This window comes from Martes martes (genome assembly GCF_963455335.1).
Source record: "Martes martes genome assembly, chromosome: 8".
Lineage (NCBI taxonomy): Eukaryota > Metazoa > Chordata > Mammalia > Carnivora > Mustelidae > Martes > Martes martes.
This window is the reverse complement of record NC_137895.1, coordinates 128,464,226-128,486,202: the sequence shown is the minus strand read 5'-3', so window position 1 is coordinate 128,486,202 and position 21,977 is coordinate 128,464,226. Positions and strand designations below refer to the sequence as shown.

General features: G+C 40.5%; 1 protein-coding gene across 1 annotated transcript in view; it reads right to left on the bottom strand.

Annotated features, from left to right (window-relative positions):
* APBB1IP (amyloid beta precursor protein binding family B member 1 interacting protein) overlaps positions 1–21,977 on the bottom strand; it is a 108,882-nt gene that overhangs the window by 21,861 nt on the left and 65,044 nt on the right. Inside the window, exons 8-10 of the mRNA XM_080812134.1 lie at positions 8,009–8,095; positions 5,538–5,681; positions 1,220–1,330 (exon numbers count right to left, since the gene is read on the bottom strand). Coding sequence (XP_080668260.1) covers positions 1,220–1,330; positions 5,538–5,681; positions 8,009–8,095 — 342 coding nt within the window. The remainder of the gene's footprint in view (positions 1–1,219; positions 1,331–5,537; positions 5,682–8,008; positions 8,096–21,977) is intronic.

Genomic DNA, 21,977 nt, shown 5'->3' with positions numbered 1-21,977 from the left:
TTTGCTTCACTTCTGTATTCCTAGCGCCTGGGACAGTACCTAGTAGGAAGCTGGCATTCAGTGAATATTGAGTAAATGAATGAATGAATGAACAAATGAGTGAATGAATGCCCAGGCTGCCTGCACTGTCAGGGTTCTGGGAATGTTTGGGTCTAGGAGACAACCAGCTCCTAGAGTAACAGATGCATGACAATACCACACTAGTGGGGCACTTCTGAAATGACAGTGGGTACAAGGTCATCTCTAGTGACGTGCTCCTTTACCAAGAATGTTTGTTCTACACGTTAAATGTTAAGTGTTGTCCTCCACTTATGAAAATGATGGAAACCTATAGTATAGACTTTGAACCACTTTCTCAAGGAGGACATGGGCACCCACATGGAGTCTGGCAGCATACATTTCTAGCAACATTGTGAATGGGGTTCTTCCTTTGTAGGGGATGGGTGACCAACCTACAAAAGATTCTCACCAGGAACCTGATCTTATTCGTGACCTGTTCCACAGACTTCCATCCCAGATGGAAAACGAGGAAGCTGACTCTCAGGAGAAATTCTGCACACAGCTTTGGGCCATATCTATAACCCGCACTCTTTGGTGTGAGATGTGATTGAGGGGTTGAGAAGAATTTATGATGTTTGAGGGGATGGTATGGTCAGAACAGCTACATAAATTCCCCGAATCCATTTCTAGGAGTTAGTTGTTAATTTGGCAGAAAACAGTTACTTCTGTCCAACCTTCCAAAATATGGTGCTAATGTCAACCTTACCAAACACCAGATAATTGCCTTTTGTTAACATACACCTTAAGAAGGTTCAAGACCCAGTAATGCTATTTTAGACAAAGGTTATTTTTTTCCTAATTTTTGTATTTTCTGTATTTTTCTAGTACATCTTGTAACGTTCCTAATTTCTAAAAACTTCTTACGACATAATAATGATCTGATAAAGAAACTGAAAAACTGTATCAGATCTGTTCAATATGGAGAGCTTGCATTTTTATAAGTGACGAAGAAGCCTGGACAGATTCATTATAAAGTTTTAGACTCAGAAACAGGAACTGAGGGCAGAAATGTTTCCACTTTTCCTATTTTGGTTTAAAATGAAAAAATTATTAGGATACAGTTGTGGTTGATTATATGACAGTTAACATTTTTTCCCTTAAAAGGAAATACTAACTCGAATTGCTCACACATCTAAATCAAGGACTTCTTACGACATACCTTTAAAACAAAGCAGTAGTCAGTGGGTGCTTTATATCTCATTTTACACTGAATCCCATAGTAAATGTTGACATTTTCGAACTGTATAAAACAAGCCAGATCTCGAGATGTCTGAAAGAGAACGAAAAAACTAGTTTTAACAGAGTTGGCAGCTAATAATTTTTTAAGGTTGTCCTTGATGGTACAACTAAGGATTACACATTAGCAGAAAAATGTTGAATTGTAGGTAACTTATTTAAGTATCTATCCTGTATCTTTGTGCTAAAAGTCAAGCCGACATTTTTAGAGGTAAAAGAGCACACCCAAGACAACACGGGGTGCCACAGACCCGGAAATGGAGAGGAGTATTGTACTGCTGCTCTTGTAGCACCTGTACCAGGTCTCTGGGGGCCAAAGCTGACAGGCTGACCTTGACATGCCAGTTACTGATGCAGTCGGGACAAGGGGACTGACCACTCATCAGGAATTTCATTCTGGCTTTTGTCATTCCAAGTCAGTGTTGGATTTCATGATTGAGCATTAAAAAAGAAAAAGTCCTGCTCAGGATGAACAATAAGAGGTAAAACTGATGTTCAGTAAATTAGCACACTCTTCATGCACTTCTGCCTGAGAAAAAAAGATTCCTTTCATGCTTTCTCTTCGGTGCTGGCAGTGTTGCCATGGAGACAGAAACCTCTCCTCCATGTATAATGTGCGTTGTGAGGACTGCAACCTCTAATCTACATATTCGGTTACACTTCAATTACAAATTCGCCCCATTACTCCTTTTTTTTACCTCCACATTCTGTAATTCTTTACCAGGTTAGGGTAGAGGGCAGAATTGCGACACCTCAGTGCACAATTCCTCCTTCAAAGATGGTTGTACAGTCTTTTTTCTCATAAGGTATTCTGGATTTTCAAAGTCTTGTTTTCTTTTAAATTGAAGAAAACCTATTCATCATAATTTTAAGAACAATGTATTGCACATATATAATTAAATAAATTACATATATTATGTATTGGATGTATTTTTCCAGACGTTTCTGGGTGAACATTTATATGCATATGTATGTGTACAAATACCCACATACATACATATACATATACAATTTTAAAACTAAGAAGGATGAGATTTTACTATAAATACTGCTCATTAACTTATTATTTGCTTAACATAGTGTCTTGGGGTCTTTCTATGTCCGAACACGGAAGGAGTGCACAGCACTCCACTCCATGGCGTAATGATTTATTTAACCATTCTTACCACAGATGACAGCAGATTATTGCAGTATTTTGCTTTTGCAAAACACACGGTCATATGAGCAAATATTTCCGTGGGGCAGAATGCAAAATGCAGAGCTGCCATCTGAAAGGGTACTCCCCTTATATTTGAATAGATCTTGCTAAATTGTCCCCCAATTTGGCTGTACCAGTTTATATTCCAACCTTGTGAGCATGACAGTGCCCATTTTTCTTATTCCTGCTGAAATCTGGATATTATCAACGTTGTTCATTTTAGCAATCTCATAGGAAGAAATATTTCACCTTTCATTTTACATTTCCCTGATATACAAATGGTAAGACAGAGCAACTTTTTAGTTGTTCACAGGTTATTGATATTTTATTCCTGTAAATTTTCACTTAATAAGCTTTGTTATTTTTCTATGGGCATTTTTTCCTTGTTGATTTCTTGAGGTCTTGATATTTTATGGATATTCATATTTGTATATAGATACTACATGTACTCTCTAACTCCAGAGCTAGTCTTTAACTTCCTGTTTGGTATCTTTAGCATTAAAGAATTAAAAAACACTTGGGTGGGGGGTTGGGGTAACTGGGTGATGGCATTAAGGAGGGCACTTGATGCAATGAGCACTGGTGTTATATGAAACTGATGAATCACTAAATTACTTCTGAAACTAATAATACCAGATGTTAATTACATTGAATTTAAATTAAAAAAATAATTAAAAAACACTTTAACACAAATTTGTCAAGTTTTTCCTTTAAAATTTTGAGTTTTTAGTCTTGCTGAAGGTTTCCCCATCCCCAAATTATGAGAATATTAACCCGTATTTTCTCAGAAAATTTAAAACAAAATATAAAGAAGATTTTATATTTTTTTCTAAATATATTTAATCAATCTATGATTTAATTTTGAACTAGGTAAGAAACTATTTTCTCCAAATGGATATATGATTATTTCAATGCTATTTATTAAATACCATATTCTTTCCCCACTAGTATAAAATGCTCACTTTAATTTCCCTAATTTACTAGATCTCTGTGTTGATCTGTTTTCTCTGCTTGTACTGTTTTTATCTAATGTTTTGGCATCTGGGAGGAGGAGTTCTACCTCAATGTTCTTCACAACCTTTTTGGGGGGGTAACAGTATCTCTTCCTGATTAATTTAAATTTTTTTTTTCAAAGTGGGGCTTGAACTCACAAACCTGAGATCAAGACCTGAGCCGAGATCAAGAGTTGGACACTTAACCAACTGAGCCACTCAGGTACCCCTCTGATAAATTTTAAAATCAGTCTGTGAAATTCAAGTCAGAACAATCCTATTGAAATTTTTCTTGGGGGACGCCCAGGTGGCTCAGTTGGTTAAGTGGCTGTCTTTGGCCCAGGTCATGACCTTGGGGTCCTGGGATCGAGTCCCGCATCAGGCTCCTTGTTCACCGGGGAGCCTCTGCCTGCCTCTCACCGTGCTTGTGCCTGCTCTGTGTCTTCCTCTCTGACAAATAAATAAAATCTTTAAAAAAATCTTAAAAAAATTTTTTTTTCTTAGGATTTAATATACAGAAAGTTTGGGAGAGAATATCTTTTCATCCACCAACATAGTACATTTCTATTTATTTCAGTTCTATTTCACTTCTTTTTAATTAAATTTTATATTTTATGCCACATAGGTCTTGAACATTTCCTGTTAAGTTTATTGTTAAGTATTTTGTATTTTTTGTTCTCACTATGCATAAAATATTTTGCATTATATTTTAATTTGCATATTGTTAATACAAGAGAAAAGAATTTCTCATTTGGTAAATTTATTTGGTCCTAATAGTTTTTCAGTTGAGTGTTTTATATTGTCTGGTAGACAATCATGTCAAGCGTGACTAAAGAGAGTTTTGCCCCTTCTTTCCAAAAATTCTACTTCTTATTTTTCTTGACTCCTGGCTTGTTTCTCCATTCCAAGGTTAATGGTAGCAGTGATACAAAGTACTCTGGTTCAAAGCCAGTGTAAACACTTCTAATTTTATCACTAAGTGTGTTGTGATAGGTTTATTTATACATCTCATTTACATGTCCATGCCAAATACTCCCCCCCACCCACACCAAACACTTCTAAAATAAAATTATCTGTGGGTCAGTTCTTGCGTCCGCAGTGTGGGACTGGACTGAAGATGGCACAAATGGGAAAGTACTAGTTCTCTAAGATTGACACTAAGTAGGAGCAGTCGCTGCCCTAAACCAAGCCCTACCCATAATGCCTCTCCTGCCTTCCGACAGAGGTCAGAGAGTCTTCTAACTAGAGGAGCAGACCTGGATATTTCCTGGGACTTCACCTGCTTGGGAATGTGGGTCAAGCCTTATTAGAAGAAACCTGCAATTTGTACATATGCCATTTGGTGGTGCCCTGGATTTGGCAGTGAAGGCAAAATGCTTCAGCGTACCCCAGACATAAACGAGAGAGGTATCCTAAAGCTTTTCAAGCAAAAGGTGGAAATGCTCCAAGCCTCTAAAAAAAGGTTTTAGGAAAAGCTAACGGTCAGAATGAGAGTCAAACTTCATTTCAAAGATGAAGAATTTATGATATGCTTGTAGGTCTGAGGCAATAATCCTAAATCACCAAGTAGTTTAATGGCACCTAAAATCCTCCTCCAAAATACGCAGGTGAATGAATCTAGTACACCTCAGAGAAGAATTTAAATTTCAGAGTAGAAGGGCTACAGTCTTAATGTAGATCTCCCAACACTTATCCCTCTAGGATTCCAGATAAAGGAAGTTTACTATAATGACCATAGAACAAGAGAGTAAATACAGGGGGAAAAAAATCTTCAGAAATAGATATGTAAAGTAACAAATGAATCTGTAGGAAAGTGCTTCTGCCATAATTTTTGAAATCTGACTTTAAAATATACAAAATTTTCACCTTCAGGAGAAAGCTATGGAAAAACTCTAAAGGACTTCTGCGGTTCTGTCTGAATAGGGTATGTGTTTGTATAAACATTGTAACAACATGAATTTCTAGTGCATTTAAATTGCCACCTGAGGATTTCTTTAGTTTCATTTCCATAAAATGATTTTTTGATGGAGAGATTTATTTTTCCTTCTGACCTTAGTCTTTCCTTTGGGTACATAATAAATTCCAGAAGCCCGTAAAAGAAAATAGCGTCTTTTCCAGGATTTCTTTCCATCTTCTTTCAAGTAAAGAGCTCCTTCAAGTTCGGGCACAATGATGGATGATCCACAGAAGCTTTCCTGAAATCAAAATTCCAATTATAGAGAACACACGAAAGAAACAAAAACCACATTTTTGTTCACATTTAAACAAACTAAGGCAAACTAGGCTTTAGGCTAGAAGTCATTTGTTTATAACTCTGAACGCATACACTTGCCTTGCATACTAGTTGGGAAAAGAGGAGGGACACCATGGTGGTGGACTCTCAGCTCTTGAGTTAGACTCAAGACTTCTTCACCACTTAGCTTTGTGAATGTGGGCAAGTCATTCAATCTCAGTTCCTCTACTTATAAAATCTAAGTCATAATAGCCCAGATTCATAAGAAAGGTTGTGAGCACAATCTTGGTTTACTGTAAAGGTAAGAATTACATAAAGGCTATTTCTGTAATTATATTATATTGTATATTATTTTGTATTATAAGTTGGTAAATAGAGGAATTCTTCCTTTTCCTGTAAGTAAAAAAAAAATTTTACTGCTAGGAAATAGAAAAATTAGAATATATAATCCTATACCTAAATATGGGTAAGTTAATTTACTCTTGTGATGGTTTTCTTACTGAAGAATAAAGAAAGCAATTAATGCTACAGTATCAGAAAAGGAAAGGGACAGAGTACATTTTCTAGGTATAGATTTTTAATTGTCAAAACTTGCATACAATTATATAATTCTTAGTAAATTTCTTTTAAAAAGCAGTACACTAAAATTATATATCATCCTATCTTCCAGTTCAAATACTCAAATTTATTTTGGGCTTTCTTTTTTTATAACTTTCAACCTCCTTTCATTCCATCTCATAAATGTAGGGTAACTTTTAATTTTGTGCCCTGCAAGTAAATTTATATGTAGTGGAGCTGGGATACATTTTTGTTTCTGTTTCCCCCCAATTTAGCTAGCATTAGTTGCCCTGTCAATAATCTCTTCATTCAGATTTTTGATCCAAATTAGAAAGCAGGATAATGCTGATTAGTCATGGTGTAATGTGTTTTGTATTTTATCTCACATTCAGCTTTTAATACACTGCTGAATTCTTATATCAAAAACTATTGAGGCGATTGTATAAATCAAGACATAAGCTGTCCCTGATTTACAGCTGATGGACAAGCACTGATGATAAACAAATGGCTGTCAGGAAACTTCACCCTCCCCGTTCATGTCTGTCAGTCCCCATCACTGCTAGGTATACTCAGGACCTGAGTCTCCTTGCTGCTAGGCACCCCTGGAGCTTTCTCTTCCTCAGCTCAACCTGGAGCCTGGTAAATGCAGAGAACATCCTCACCCCCACTGCTGGGCCTCCTCGGGAAACACCCACTGTGCTCTTGGCCCCACAAAGCAGAATTTGTAATATGTTTTCAGGAGCTTGGGGATGGCAGAAGGTTCTTGTGCTCACTCCATCTGGTACAGGGCTTGGAGAACTTGGTGGGGACAGAAACCTGTGTGGGAGCCCAGCTAGACCTTGGTGAAGGGAAGGGGGTGCTCATCAATGTCAGCGAGCTGGCTCCGGCTGTGAAAGCGGCCCAGGTGTCACCAGGTCTTCTGAGTTTTCAGAAGAAGCCTCAAATCTATGAACTCAAGAAAAGGTCAACACACTGTTGAAGGTGAAGAAAGCCTGTCCAGGGCTCCAGCATGCCCGTCTGTGACCTGCGATCTCTGCACTCCTCTGCATTGTGTGCTGGGAACAGATCCCTGAGTTTTAGCATGGCTCGTATGTGAAAACTCACTAGGAGTTTCAGAAAAAAACATCAGATGAACTTCTGAAACATGGGCCTAGAGTGATAATCACAAACATGTGCACAGTAATGGATACTGTGTTTCCGCTACTCCAAGGACAGCTGTAATAATTCAGTATGATCCAGGAGACTGAGGATCTGGGACTTGCCCAATAACACATGAACCTCGATGGCAGACCCAGACCTTGCTGTGTCAGGTCTCCCAACTCCAAAGTTTATACTTCCTACCACACCTGGCTACTGGAAGAGCATCATAGAATTGTAAAGAAGGTTTAGAAACCCCTTACACCTAACTTCAATGGAGCACTGAAATTAAAAAAAAAACATGGGATGTTCAGAGATGAGTTTTTTGTGGATTCATAAGTGTTTTAGTCAAGAATTACAAACCCAACTTCATGAAAGTAAAATATAGTCTGAAGCCATACTTTTAAACAACTGATTCAAAGAACCAGTTTAATTATCTAAATAGCTATAATTTAGTAATAATCTGATTTTAAAACCCCAAGTTAAAATTTCAGTGTGTCTCAGAGTCTCCCATTGTTCCAAGAAGCAAATAATTTAAAAATAGATACAGTTAATATCCTTCTCTTTTCTTCCACTCAGCAAAATTAAACGTACCTCAAGTAAGGATTCCTTGTTCTTAGCATTCATTTTCTCATTTGTTTCCTTTCCTTCTTTTTTTCCTTTGTTATCCAGGTAAAAATTCTAAATAAAATATTAAAAGAGCAGATCAGAAAGTGTTCATTGCCATGCTAGCCACTGTAGGGAACTCATGGTCCTGCTGGAGGGAGAACACACACCTACAGGAAATGAAGTGGGAACCACAGCATAGGGTATGTGTAAATGGTCAGTAGGAGCTGGGGTGACGCATACCGTATGCTGTGCTGACTATGGCATCAATGAGGCTGATGTGAATACTTCTCATCTTGCTACTGTGCATGGTCAATGAGGAAACAAACGTAAGACTGAAAACACTAGCAAAGGATATGACACCATTTAGTTGTTAAATTCCATTGTCTATGACATGTGCCCAATGCTGGAGGCTGGGAGACCCTAATATCATGGAAGAGGTTGGGTCTGGTTAGCAGGGGGAACCTGTGCCCCAAGTGTAAGAGGCAGACTTCTCTGGCTCGTGGGTGTCATGTGACATCCCAAGGCCCTGTGAACTAGATATTCTGGCTTATTAAGAGAAGACTGAAATCTGGAGTTTTATTTATTTATCCATTTTAAAGATTTATTTATGTGAGTGTGTGCATGTGTGTGTGTGTGTGTGTGTGTGTGTGTATGAAGGGGAGGAAAGCATGGCAGGCAGACAGAGAAGTAGGCTCCCTACTGAGCAAGGAGCCTGATGCAGGATTCGATTCCAGGACTCTGGGATCATGACCTGAGCCAAAGGGACACTTAATCGACTGAGCCACCCAAGTGTCCCTGAAATTTGGAGTTTTATAAATGCCGGTGATGACTTTTAATTTTTAAAAGCCATTTGGGTCAATCACAGCATGGAGTTTGCTGCTTGGCACCTTCTGGGGACAGATGGAAGAAGAAAGGGCATTTCTGGAAAGAAAACTAGCCTTACAAAGATGGGAAGACCATGGTTTAAAAGCATTAATGAATGGGTGCCTCGTTTCTGAGTGGAGTTTGTTATTAATCTATGTATCATATTTTGTTAATACTGAGTATCAATAAGATGGCTGAAACTAAATGTTAAAATGAATACGTTTCCAGAAAATCATGAGTATCCAAGGGTTAGTCTTCACATAACCACTATAACTGAGGTATCAACATACAAACTGATTATTATGAGTGACCACTGTCATAATTAAAACACTGAAGATTTTTAAGTGAAAATGTAGAGTTTTATAACGCATGAAAAAATGTATTAAAACTAGAACATACACCTCTGGAGCACAGTAACTAAAATAAGGACCCTCCTGAATCTATTTTTTTAAAAAAATATTTTATTTATTTATTTGACAGAGAGAGATCACAAGTAGGCAGAGAGGCAAGCAGAGAGAGGGGGAAGCAGGCTTCCCACTGAGCAGAGAGCCCGATGCGATGCGGGGCTCAATCCCAGGACAGTGGCATCATGACCTGAGCTGAAGGCAGAGGCTTAACCCACTGAGCCACCCAGGCGCCCAGGCCCCTCCTGAATTTAGACACAAATATTTATTTATATCACAAGGATGTTTCTCCACATGTGATTCCCCAGGCTAGGCTGATGCTCAGCAAAATGCATGTTCCTGGGACCCCCACCGACTGAACTGGAACTTCTGGGATGGGGCCTGGAAATCTGCATTCCAACATGCTTCCTGCATGATTTTTACTGACACTGAATTTTAAGAACAGAGTGTACTGTAGATGGCCAACAGACACATGAAAAAATGCTCAGTATCACTAATCATCAGAAAAAGACAAATTAAAACTACAATGGGCTGTCACCTCACACATGTCAGAATGGCTAAAATGAATAATATAAGAAATAACAGGTGTTGGCGAGGATGTGGAGAAAGGGGAACCCTCCTGCACTGTTGGTGGGAATGCAAACTGGTGCAAACACTATGGAAAACAGAGTGGAGATTCCTCAAAAAGTTAAAAATATAACTACCTATGATCCAGTAATTACACTACTGGGTATTTCCCCCCCAAATACAAAAACATGAATTCAAAGGGATACAGGTACCCCTATATGTACTGCAGCATTATTTACAATACCCAATTTTAAAAGCAGCCCAAGTACCCAATGATAGATGAATGGATAAAGATGTGGTATAATACATAAAGGAATATTATTCAGCCATAAAAAGAATGAAATCATGCATTTGCAATGACATGGATGGAATTAGATAATAGCACGCTAAGTGAAATAAATCAGAGAAAGACAAATACCATATGATTTCACTTATATGTGAAATTTAAGAAACAAGCAAACGAAAATGAGAGAGAGAGAGACAGACAGACAGACAGACAAACCAAGAAACAGACCTTTAACTACAGGGAACAAGCTGATGGTTACCAGAGGGGAGGTGGGTGAGGGAATGGGTGAAACAGGTGATGGGGATTAAGAAGGGGACTTGTTGTGATGGGCCTTGGGTAACGTATGGGATTCCTGAATCACTATATTATACACCTGAAATTAATATAACACTGTATGTTAACTATACTAGAATTAAAATTGAAACTTAATAAGGAAGTAAATAAATAAATATTTTTTAAAAACAGAGTGTACTGGACAGAGGGGAAGGAAGCAGAGTGGAGGCAAATAACATAAGCAAAATCAGGACATTTCCAAGAAACAGGATGCATAAAAAATGGTGATTTGCCAACTTAACTAGAGGAAATAAATCAAGTATAATTACTTTGATAATTCTTTTTTTTTTTAAAGATTTTTTAAAATTTTTATTTTTTTGACAGACAGAGACCACAAGTAGGCAGAGAGGCAGGCAGAGAGAGAGAGGAAGGGAAGCAGGCTCTCTGCAGAGCACAGAGCCCAATGTGGGGCTCAATTTCAGGACCCTGGGATCATGACCTGAGCCGAAGGTAGAGGCTTTAATCCACTGAGCCACCCAGGTGCCCCTACTTTGATAATTCTTATTGCATTATCTTTTAATATGCTTTTTAAAGACTTTTAAACTTTTACTTATTTGAAAGGACAGTATATCATGAATCAGTGTGATTACCACCTAGGGTTCTGAAACCATTTTAATTATACATGTTTGTGTTGAAGACCATGACTAACCACAACAGGTAACATATACCACCTGCCAGAAATCTGCGCCAAGGTCTCACTTACAAGAACCCCAAAACATAGGCATATTACTATTTTACAGATAAGAAAGCAGAAGGATTAAGTCCAATCAGTGCCAAAACTTTGAGTTTTTCCTGTTTTTTCCCCCTCAGCATTAAAATACTCTAAATACCATAGGAGAGACTCCAGATCCACAACAGTGTGGATGCAATTAATGTCACTGAACTATACTTAAAAATGATTACAGTGGTAAATTCCATGTTATGTATATTTTCTCAAAACAAGCAGTCATAAGAATGAAGGCAGAGTGCTGTTTGCAAGCACTCTTCCCTTAAGAGTCCTGGAAATGGGAATTATGTGTGAGTTGGAAGAATGAACAGAGAACACAAGTAAACTCTGTAGCAAGTGGTTTTCCTCATCATCTGGGAAAAGGGGAACATGTGTCACCTTCTGCAGGGACAGGTAAGTGAAGAACACTTCCACACTGCAAAGGGCCTCATTTTATGAGGATATCCCAAAGAGTCAGGATCTGTAGTTGTGTCCTTCCTCTGAGATTTTTCTCTGAGACCCCCTCTCACTTTTTCAGCTTCAGAACAAGTTTTTTCCCCTCCAAGAGATGCTGCTATACTGTTTTTGTCTTAAAGAAAATGGAAAAAACACAAAGTAAACCCGAGCTGGAGTTAGGGGAACGTAGACCTAAGAACGGACTGATTGCCCTTGGGTCAGAGCTTTTCATCAGCCGGGTGGTCAGCCAACTCCATTTGGGCTGTTCTGAGGCAAGGAGCAGAGTTCAGGAGTGAACTCATTATCTGTTACACAGCGGACGGTGGATCATCTGAGCTGGGCAATAAGAGAACTTTAAAATGGGAAATGAGACTTTCAGTTACAGCTTGCTCCCTTTTCTCACAGCTGAAAATGCAAGATTTGGGGGCAGCTGAAAAGGAAAGAAACAGCATTACTTTTTTTAAATGTGTTTAAAAATACATTACTTTTAAAATAACACCTTCTTGGAATTAAGAACAAACCAAGCAGTTATCTGCCCATGAATAAATACCTGTGAGCACCATTTACATGTAAAATACCCCTGGTTCCTGAGAATCTTTTTCTGTCTCATTGAGAAGATGTGTATAAATAGATGGCTATGATCTGTAGATGGGGAGCTACATGAGACACAGTACAAATAAATGCAAAATGAGCTATTTCTATAGATTTTCAGCGAGGAAGAAAACCACTGTAGGCTGAAATGGTCAAGGAAGACTTTGCAGAGGAGGTCAAAGTTTGAACTGGCCTGAAAGATGTTCCGTATTCAGATAGGGAAAAGGAATGAGGAAAACATTCGAGGCAGGAAGAGAAGCATGTTCAAAGCCAGGAGATAGTTAAGGACTGGCTATCTTCAAGCCACCAGTGAACAGTCTGGCTACGCCTGGGGACAAATGGAGCACAGCTAATGACCAGACTGTCCCTTCCAATTCTTCTCCTCTTGCCTGTATCAGAATACACCCATGGCCTGTCATCAGGTGATGGAGCAGTGCCTCCTCTACGATGGGCGGTATTCATGTCCTTGCTGTACTTGTGTTGGGTTTAGCCACGTGACTTGCTTTGACAGAGCAAGAATGTGGGTGGAATGGACAGAATGTGCATGGAAGGGACAGGGCATCAATTCTGAGCAAAGGACTTGAGAGGCCATGTCTTGTGTTTCCAAACGTCCTCCTGTATTCTTGCCATTCACATGAGAAGAATGTGTCACTGGGAGCTGCGGGGCTGAGGACAGAAGAGACAAGATCTGACTCACATTCTGGAGCCAAGGATGACCTGCAGACCCAGAAGAGAGGGAATGTCTGTGGCTGTTAGCCCCTGGGATTCGGAGGCTGCTTTTATGCATCGAACACTAACTGATACACACACCCACATTGGCTGGTGAGGGGATCTAGGGCACTGAAGCCAAGGGTAGACTTTCCTTTAAAATAGGAAGCCATACTGGAGACCAGAAATGTGATTACTGTAAGACTTCCTTCTGCTGGGCCTGGTCCTGGATTGTCAAAGATGAACCTTGGTGGGAGAGGGAGGTTGGAAAGGAATGGCGGAAAGATGCCATGAGGTAATTTTCTCCCTCAGTGGCTGGCACGCTTCTGCACCTGAGGAGCAGAATGAGGTTGTGTTTCTCTCTCTGTTCCTCACTTGGGCAGACACTACCGAACCACAACCACTGCCAAATTTCAGTTATGGAACAGAACAAATGATGGAATGAACTCTGCCTAAAATATCAACAATGATCATTGTTGGAGCACAGGATTATAGATAATTTAAATTTCATTTCTTCTGCTTGTCACATTTTTTCTTTACAATAAGTTGACATTATTTCTGAAGGCAGAAAAATAAAATATGTTATTAAAAGAAATAAAAAGCAATTCAGCAAGCAAGCCACCTTATACTAACTGATTTGCCAGTACCTTCTTTGAAAAATGGATTGTTCAGGCTCCCAGCAAGAATGGCTAATGTTAATGCTGGAGAGTTCTACCTCCAGACACACTCCTCGGCTCTGACACCTCTTTTTTGGTTTTCAGACAACATCACTGGTCTTTGCATAGTGGGACTTTGTGTCAGCACAACCCCGGGAAGATGAAACTCTTCAGGTTACAGCTGACTTCGGCTTCAACAGTTGACGCTTATTTAGGAATAGCAGACGACCCTGTGCTTCCAATCAACTGGGAAGAGGAACTTTATAATGACAACCAGGCTGAGAAACTAAGCTGCATTTTAAATAAAGTTGCTTTTGTTAGGATACTAGGTGCCCAGATGGCTCAGTCGGTTAAGTGTCTGCCTTCGGCTCAGATCATGATCTCAGGGTCCTGAGATGGAGCCCTGTGTTGGGATCCCTGCTCAGTGGGGTGTCTGCTTCTCCCTCCCCCTTTACTCCTTCCTCCTGTGCATGTGCACACACACACTCTCTCTCCAATAAATAAATAAATAAATAAATAAATAAATGGAGAGTAGATGTACTAACCCACTTTACCCCAAAGAAGCAGTACCATCTGAGCAAGAGGGGCCCCTGTCCTGACTCCACTCTTTGGGGGGTCCCTGCTCTGACCCTCACCCAGCCACTCCCCTACTCACAAGGCGACAAGTCTATGGGGCCAAAAGGATATGCTCACTTGGAGCCAATGACCCTCCCACATTTCAGTCCACACTCCACAAACCCAGGGCCTTGGAATTCCCTGCCCAAATGACCCTGAGACTCTGCCCTACATCCATCTTCCTGAAGGCAGATGTTAGAGTGTGCATCCTAGGCCAGAGGGCGGCCAAGGGGCAGCTCTTCGCACAGGAGTGATGGGTTGCTTGGAGCCTACTTTCTAGGCTGGATGGTTCGCATCATGCATGCAAGGGTCCCATGGTGCAGGACGGATGGGATGGGTGGAGGGAGGAAGTCCAGAGGCAGGCAATGAGCAGCTCCAAGAAACCACCTTGCACAGAACTCAAAGAAATCTAAGAATACTAGTCCAAACTTTTAGGTCATTATGAAGGCCCTAAGGTAGGAGGACAGAACACATTTAACTGCTTATTAATTTGATTTAGAACTTTAAATATATAGATATGTGGTATGTAAGCCTTCAATCCAGTCTTGCCCCAGGTCCTAATAAATACTGGGGATGGGCTTGCACAGAGGCCTGTCCTCCATTCCCTGTGGGATTCCATGTGGCCTCGCACCCCATCCTTTTATTCTCTTCTCCTAGTCATCAGGCCTACTTGAAATGCAAATTAGAAATAAAAAAGAATTTCTTCAGACTCTTTCTCTTTGAGAAAGTGCTTAATTTTCTGGGACATTTGAAGCCTTGGGAAACTTTCTCAGTTATAGAATAGCCACAGTTGTTAATGAGTAGAACATGACATCTTCCCTTCCTTATCCTTGATTTTCCTGCTCATCAGACTATATCCTGTAAAGTCTATACCCTGGGCCCAGGGCTGGAACAGGTCCCCATCTCTGACAACTCTGTTCTTGGTGCTTAGGATATGGGGCTAACCACCCTTCCTCAGCCCACAGCATTCTGGCTCTAGTTCACTGGATACTGACCCCCTACCTCCAGGCACCCAGCCAAGCAGGATATCCCCATGTCACCCATCTGGCCTCTGCACGGACTTCACTTCCTAAAGAATGCTGGCTGCTTCTTTTATTTTCATAGTAGTTCCTAGATACTCCTGCTCCTTCTGCCCATTACATCCAGCACACAGCCACTGGCCTTGTATCTCATCTACAGTCTCCTTCCCTGGCTTAATTCCATTACAATGTAGATCCTCAAGAAATGTTTGCTGGTAGTTCTTGAGCAAATGCCTGGGATCCTGGGGAACCTAGGGATGAAACCCTTACCCACTCAATTTGTCCTGAACAACTTCAGGTAGCCTGGGGTTAGACTCCTAATCATACTTCTTTGAGTCCCTGCCCAAAACTTCTGAGATTATACAGCACCACTGTCCCAGATCAAAGTCTGGCCTGGCTCCACTGTGATCACCCTGATCCAAGAACATCGTTGATGCCTTCTGGAGAGCTGCTACCATCCTCCCATGTGCCTCCATTGCTTCTCTTCTCCAGACTAATCTCTATAATGAAGCAAACTAAAAGAATGACAGTTACTACACTTTGTGTGGATGACAGCCTTTAATTCTCACCACCCACTTCTAAGAACAAATAATCTCCATTTTCAGACAAGAAAACAGAGACTTGGTGAAGTTAGATGATTTGCTCAAGCGCACACAGCTAAAAAGCAATGCAAGATCTATAAAAAACTCCTCAAATTCAACACTCAAAACACAAATAATCATGTCAAAAAATGGGCAGAAGCATGAACAGACACTTTTCCAAAGAAGACATGCAAATGGCTAATAGACACATGAAAAAATGTTCATCATCATTAGCCACCAGGGAGATTCAAATCAAAACCACATCGAGATACCACCTTATACCAGTTAGAATGGCCAAAATTAACAGGACAGGAAGCAACAAGTTTTGGAGAGGATGTGGAGAAAGGGGAACCCTCTTACGCTGTTGGTGGGAATGCAAGCCAGTGCAGCCACTTTGGAAAACAGTGTGGAGATTCCTCAAAAAATTAAAAATAGAGTTACCCTATGACCCTGCAATTGCACTACTGGGTATTTACCCTGAAGCAACAGAGTGAGGATTCAAATCCCAGCCGTCTGACTTTAGGACCCAAAGTCTTGGCCACTCCATGAGACTGCTTTCTGGGGAGAGGCAGTTTTGTAGAAGGCACATTGGAACAGAAAATGCCTTGTTTATGAAGCTGAAAACGCTCAGCTCAGTGTGGCGGGCCCATCAGCCTGGCCCTGCACACCACTGTCCCCGTAGCATTCTCCATAGCAGCCTCTGTGGGTCTTTCTATTCCTTGACCGTGGCATACTACCTTGATTCTGGGCCTTGATAACCCTGCACTATGGCTTGGAATCTCCCCTCCTGCCTCTCTCCCTCATTTCAATTCCCTTGGTGAACATCAGAAACATTGCTTCCTCAGGGAGGCTGTCTCTGACTCCTGCTGGAGGCTCCCAGAGTCTCCTGGTCTGTTCCCATTACAATACACACTTCAGTGGCTATCACTAGCTACGTGTCCTTACTGGCTGACAAGAAGTTCAATGGCACCCACCCTCCTTGAGCCTCCTGACAGTTGAAGATGAAAAGGACAGAAATCATTATTTTACAGTAGTTGTGACAGATTCAGAAGTAGGGTGACAGTTAACTGTGGGGGATCCTGAGCCACCATTCAAGGCCAGGGGCCTTCAACTGTGTCCCCCTTGGAGTGTGTACTGAAGCCCCTTGAAGGGTACACGGGCATCAGTTTCCACATCCTCAACTTCCATGTGGATCTGCCTGAGAATGGAAGGCCCCTTTCCCACTTCACATAAGAAAGGCACACCTCACAGCCACACAGAATCTTACTGCCCTAGGTGGGAATTTCAAAGGCTCTAAACAAAGGGACAACTTGAGACACAGGTGTTGAGAGAGGGAAAGACTCACCACTCAAATCTTTTAGGAGGTCAAGTGGTTTCTAACCCTGCTTCTACACAACAGAAGGCACCTAGTGAGCATGTCAGTGGTGTAATAAAAGAGCCATCATTGATCCCTCAGTGACAGATAACTCGGAAGGAGTTCAAGAAATGGAGTGGCACTGCTCTCACAAACCTCTTCTATTCTCATCCACCTTTTTATGTGAACAAGGTTTCTCACACTGATACATATAAAAAGTTCTTAACTTCTATAGAAATGAAAAAGAGCAACATAATTGATACTGAAAATTCACCCCTTTATCCTGGAACAAATCAGAAGGGGAAAAATGTTTCATCTATTATCTCAATAAGAGATGTTTCCCCTGGATTTTTCCTTTTTAAGCCCAATATTAATATTTATGCTTTTAATGTTTTTAAGTTGTTTTAACCAACTGTGTAATTTCTTAGCACTTAAGTGTCTTATGATGACAGGATATAAAAAATTACATATCAGTTTTTAAACAATTTGTTGAAGAGAAGTATGAGAGAGATCAGTAAGAGACTTAACAAGCATAGAAATATATTACAGTAGGATAAATCTTTGTGGAGAAAACAGAATGGGAATAGTTCAAGAGGAAAAAAAGGAACAATGTAAAATTTCCCAAATATTATAAAAAAGCTTATTGCCCACCACCAAGAGTGAACCCTAACGTACACTGTGAAGTTGGGCGATAATAGCATGTCAATATAGGTTCACTGACTGTAACAAAGACACCACTGCAGTGGGGGATGCTTGTATTGGGGGGAGGCTATGCCTATGTCCAGAGCACACAGGAATTGTCTCAATTTTATTGTGAACTGAAAACTGCTCCAAAAAACAAAGTCTATTAAAAAAATAGCTATTCACGTGCTTCTTACATGGATGCTGGTGGGAAATCAAATTGCCACGAAACTATACTTAGGCCCCATAATATGATGGCAAAATCCATAATATGCTGTTCATTGCATTATTTGCATCTGTTTAAACTAGTGGTGAAAAATTCTGGATGTGAGCATATAGGTCTTACTGATTCTGATGCACTCTCAGTATTTAGTAGTGTATAAGTTTTTATCCATCTCTAAGACTTTGGGGGGCCATCTTTCAGACTTTTTCAAGTTTCTTCTTTTTATCTCGATTTCATTCTTTTTTTAAAAAAATAGTTTATTTATTTATTTGACAGACAGAGATCACAAGTAGGCAGAGAGATAGGCAGAGAGAGAGGAAGGGAAGCAGGCTCCTCCATGAGCAGAGAGCCTGATGCGGGGCTCGATCCCAGGACCCTGAGATCATGACCCGAGCCAAAGGCAGAGGCTTTAACACACTGAGCCACCCACGTGCCCCTCTCAATTTCATTCTTGGCCAGTTTTGCTTGTTTGGCATCTATTCCTCAAGTTTTGAGTTGGGGTGAGGTATTGATGAGTGAAGTGCATGAGGTATTGACTAGTGAAGTGCATATAAACCAACGGCTTGAGGCTACTGGCTACTGCACTACTCCCAGCCAGGTAGAAAAGGACCTCGTCCAGGAATAGTGGGTGCCCACAGGGGTCAGGCCTCCATCAGCTCTGACAGGCCCTGAGATGGCAGGAATCAGCACAATACCCCCAAGCCTGACTACAACGAACAGTACCCTTGACTATTATCAGCAGTTGCAGAACCTTCTCTCATATCATAACCTTCTGCAGACGGCATTTTGCTCATCATCTCTACTTCCATGAATCATTTTTCTGCAAGAACAAAGCCTAAAGCTCAGCTTTGTATGCCAACAACGAGTAGAGCACATTCTATTCAACAGCTTCAGTCATGATAGCAAAGTTGGATTGCACAGTGGCAGGGAAATGCAGTCTAATATAAAAGAAAAATAGGCAAAGTAGGCATTGATGGTTGTGATTGGATTCTTAAAAATAACGGAATGCTGGAAACTGACCAACATGCCTGAAAATGCTCTTTAAATGAATCGCATACAATTACAACTACATGAACTGGTGACTGGAAACATTTGTTTCTGACTTGTTTTTATTTTAATCAATATACTATTTTGACAAGTTTCTTTTTCACCAGTTTATCTGAACGCACTGTGACTCCCTGTCCCTATGCTCACCGCTCTATGGTCAGCCATACGACCATTTCCCATGACCCAGATGCACGTCCCTTTTTCCTTTTGGACTTTGCGGACACCCACTGCTTAGAGTGCTTGCTTCCTCTCTACTCTTCCCCTGGCTAACCCCCACAGGCTTACTGGGTGAATGCTTGCACATTAGTTTCTCCGAGGAAACGTCCCCGCCCTCCCTGTGCTCCACAGCAGCTGGTCCTCTGCCCCAGCTGAGTTTTCCAGACCTGATCCTAATTTCCCATTTCCTTTCTTTTCCCTCCCATTCTCTTTTCTTTTACTCTTACTTAGTTGCCTTTTCCACTGGCTTATTTGGACCACATCTGACCGCCTTCTACTGAAGATAATTTTCTACAATTTTCTTCTGAATCCTGCAGTTGATTAATTGTATTGATATATTGTCTAGAAGGTGCTATTTCCGGTCAGGTTCTGTTTTGTCATAAACACAATGCTGGTTTTTTCCCTTCACTCATCCTAAATCAGGGCAAGATTGCTCTGTAGTCAGTAACTGTCAGCAAGCATGATCTGTGGTTTGCCTTGAGCTGCACTCTCTGCATCTGTGTGGAGGATATTTTGCCTTGTGACTGCCCAGTTTCTACTTTCACCGCTCTTCTGACCTTGGGTTTTATGAACTAATGGGGTAATTACAAAACTAAACTTCTCAGCATACACCTTCACTAAGGCTCTTCTGTACTGTCGGGAGCATTTCGTGTACTGGGACTTAATCTTGACATGGCATTAGTCCACTGTCTACGTCCTACACTGCCCTCATGTTAAAGCTGTAAGAGCAAAGATAATCTTCATTTTTGTATTCTCCATAAATAGTGCAGGTTACTCATGTAAGCAGATATTCTATAACATCTGCTATCGCCAAGTAAACGGAGTGAATTCCATTAATGTTTCATCATATAAGTCAATACAGGAAAGACTTTCAATATTTTGAAACCTTTTGAGAAGAACAAATAAATTGTTCAGAGTCTTAGCTTTTTCCTTTGATAATTTCTGGCTGAATCTAGTTCTTCATGCACAGTTTCTAACTAACACTTGACATAGTTCCTAGACAGTGCCCTAATCCAGCTGGGCCTGAAGATCGAGCCTGGAGGCTCACAGACGTAGCCCAGACTCAGGAGCGGAAGCAGGTATCAGTTATGTACTACTCTGTTCTGGGATTCACCACTACGTGTAAATGTTGACAAATAACTAACAACCCAAATGAAATACAAGATGTATTTGGATTTTTGAATTAACTGCTTGAGACACTGCTTAAGGAGAAAATCTAAGGCAGTTAAACAAAAGAATCTCTGGATTGTGCTTCCATTAGAAACTTCATCTGGAAATACTCTTCTCTAGGATTTGTTATTCCTTTAAGGTGTAAACTTAAAAAAGTGTTCCTGTTAAAAACGTTCAAAGGGTCTCAGCACACAGCTCTTACAAAGTGACTGTGGGTATTTCAAAATTACAAAGCCTCCCTTTTAGGAGTCATGATATCAACACAGGAATGGTCACAATCTACTTCAAGAACAAGTTGAAAGAGTCCTCCGGTCAGCATGCTGAAGTAGCTATTCACGTGGACCACTGATCGGAAAAGACAGATTATCCAACCAAACACTGAGGAAATGGGAATACTTAAAATCACCAACTTCAAAAGCGCTTCCACTTCCATTATGGTCTTTAATTGTGGTTGTCAGTTAGAAGAATCTACTTATATGGTTTTTAAGAACATATTATTATCCAGAAGAATTCAGCAGGAGGATTTCTGCTTCCTCCTGTGATAAAGTAGCTTGCAGTTAGACCAAAGCTCCACAAACAGAGCTAGAAAAGCTGGATTAAAAAACATCTGTGCAAAGGCTTCGGTGAGCGATGGAGGCAACCAGGACTCAAGGGGCCAAGATCCAAGAGAGAAAAGAACCATAAAGAGGTGCGGAGACATTGTGAGAGCCACATCCTGCCCACCGTCCCCTCCCCCGGCCCCTAGCCGGTGAGAGGCTGAGAATCATGGCACCTCACAGAAATGGATATTTATATGGATAATAGTTCAGGTACTCAAATCTTTGGCAATAGAAAATTTAACTTAAAACCACAGGAGATACCTCTATACATTCACACAGAATGACTAAATTTATTATTTTTTTCATGGCAACACCAAGGACTGGCAAGGATTTGGAATAACAGGAATTCTCATTCAATACTAATGAAGGCAAATCATGCAATCACTTTGGAAAACTGTCCGGAACTCTATCCTAAGTCTAAATACGTGCATAAGCTGTGATCCTGCAATTGTACTTGTAGGTAAATATACAAGAAAAAAGCCTACATATGTTCGGCAAAAGACAGGGATGAGAATGCTCTCAACAGCATTACTTGTTAAAGCCTCAAACTCAAGAAAAATTAAATGTCTATCAATATACAACAGATAAGCTTATTCTGGTACAATCACACAATGGAATACTAAATGGCAAAGAAAAAGAACAAGCTATGGACTGCCATATGCAACAACATGAATGAAGGTCAACACCAAAGAGTAACAATGATTCCATTTTATACGAAGTTCAAAAGCAGGAAAAATCAAGGCCAGAGAGGTCCGAATTGTGATTATCTTGGTAATGGAGATCAATGGCTGGGAAGGGTAGAAGTGAGTCTACTGGTATACCACTCATCTTGACATGGGTGGCCATTACATGGGATGTGCACTTGGTAAACATTCATA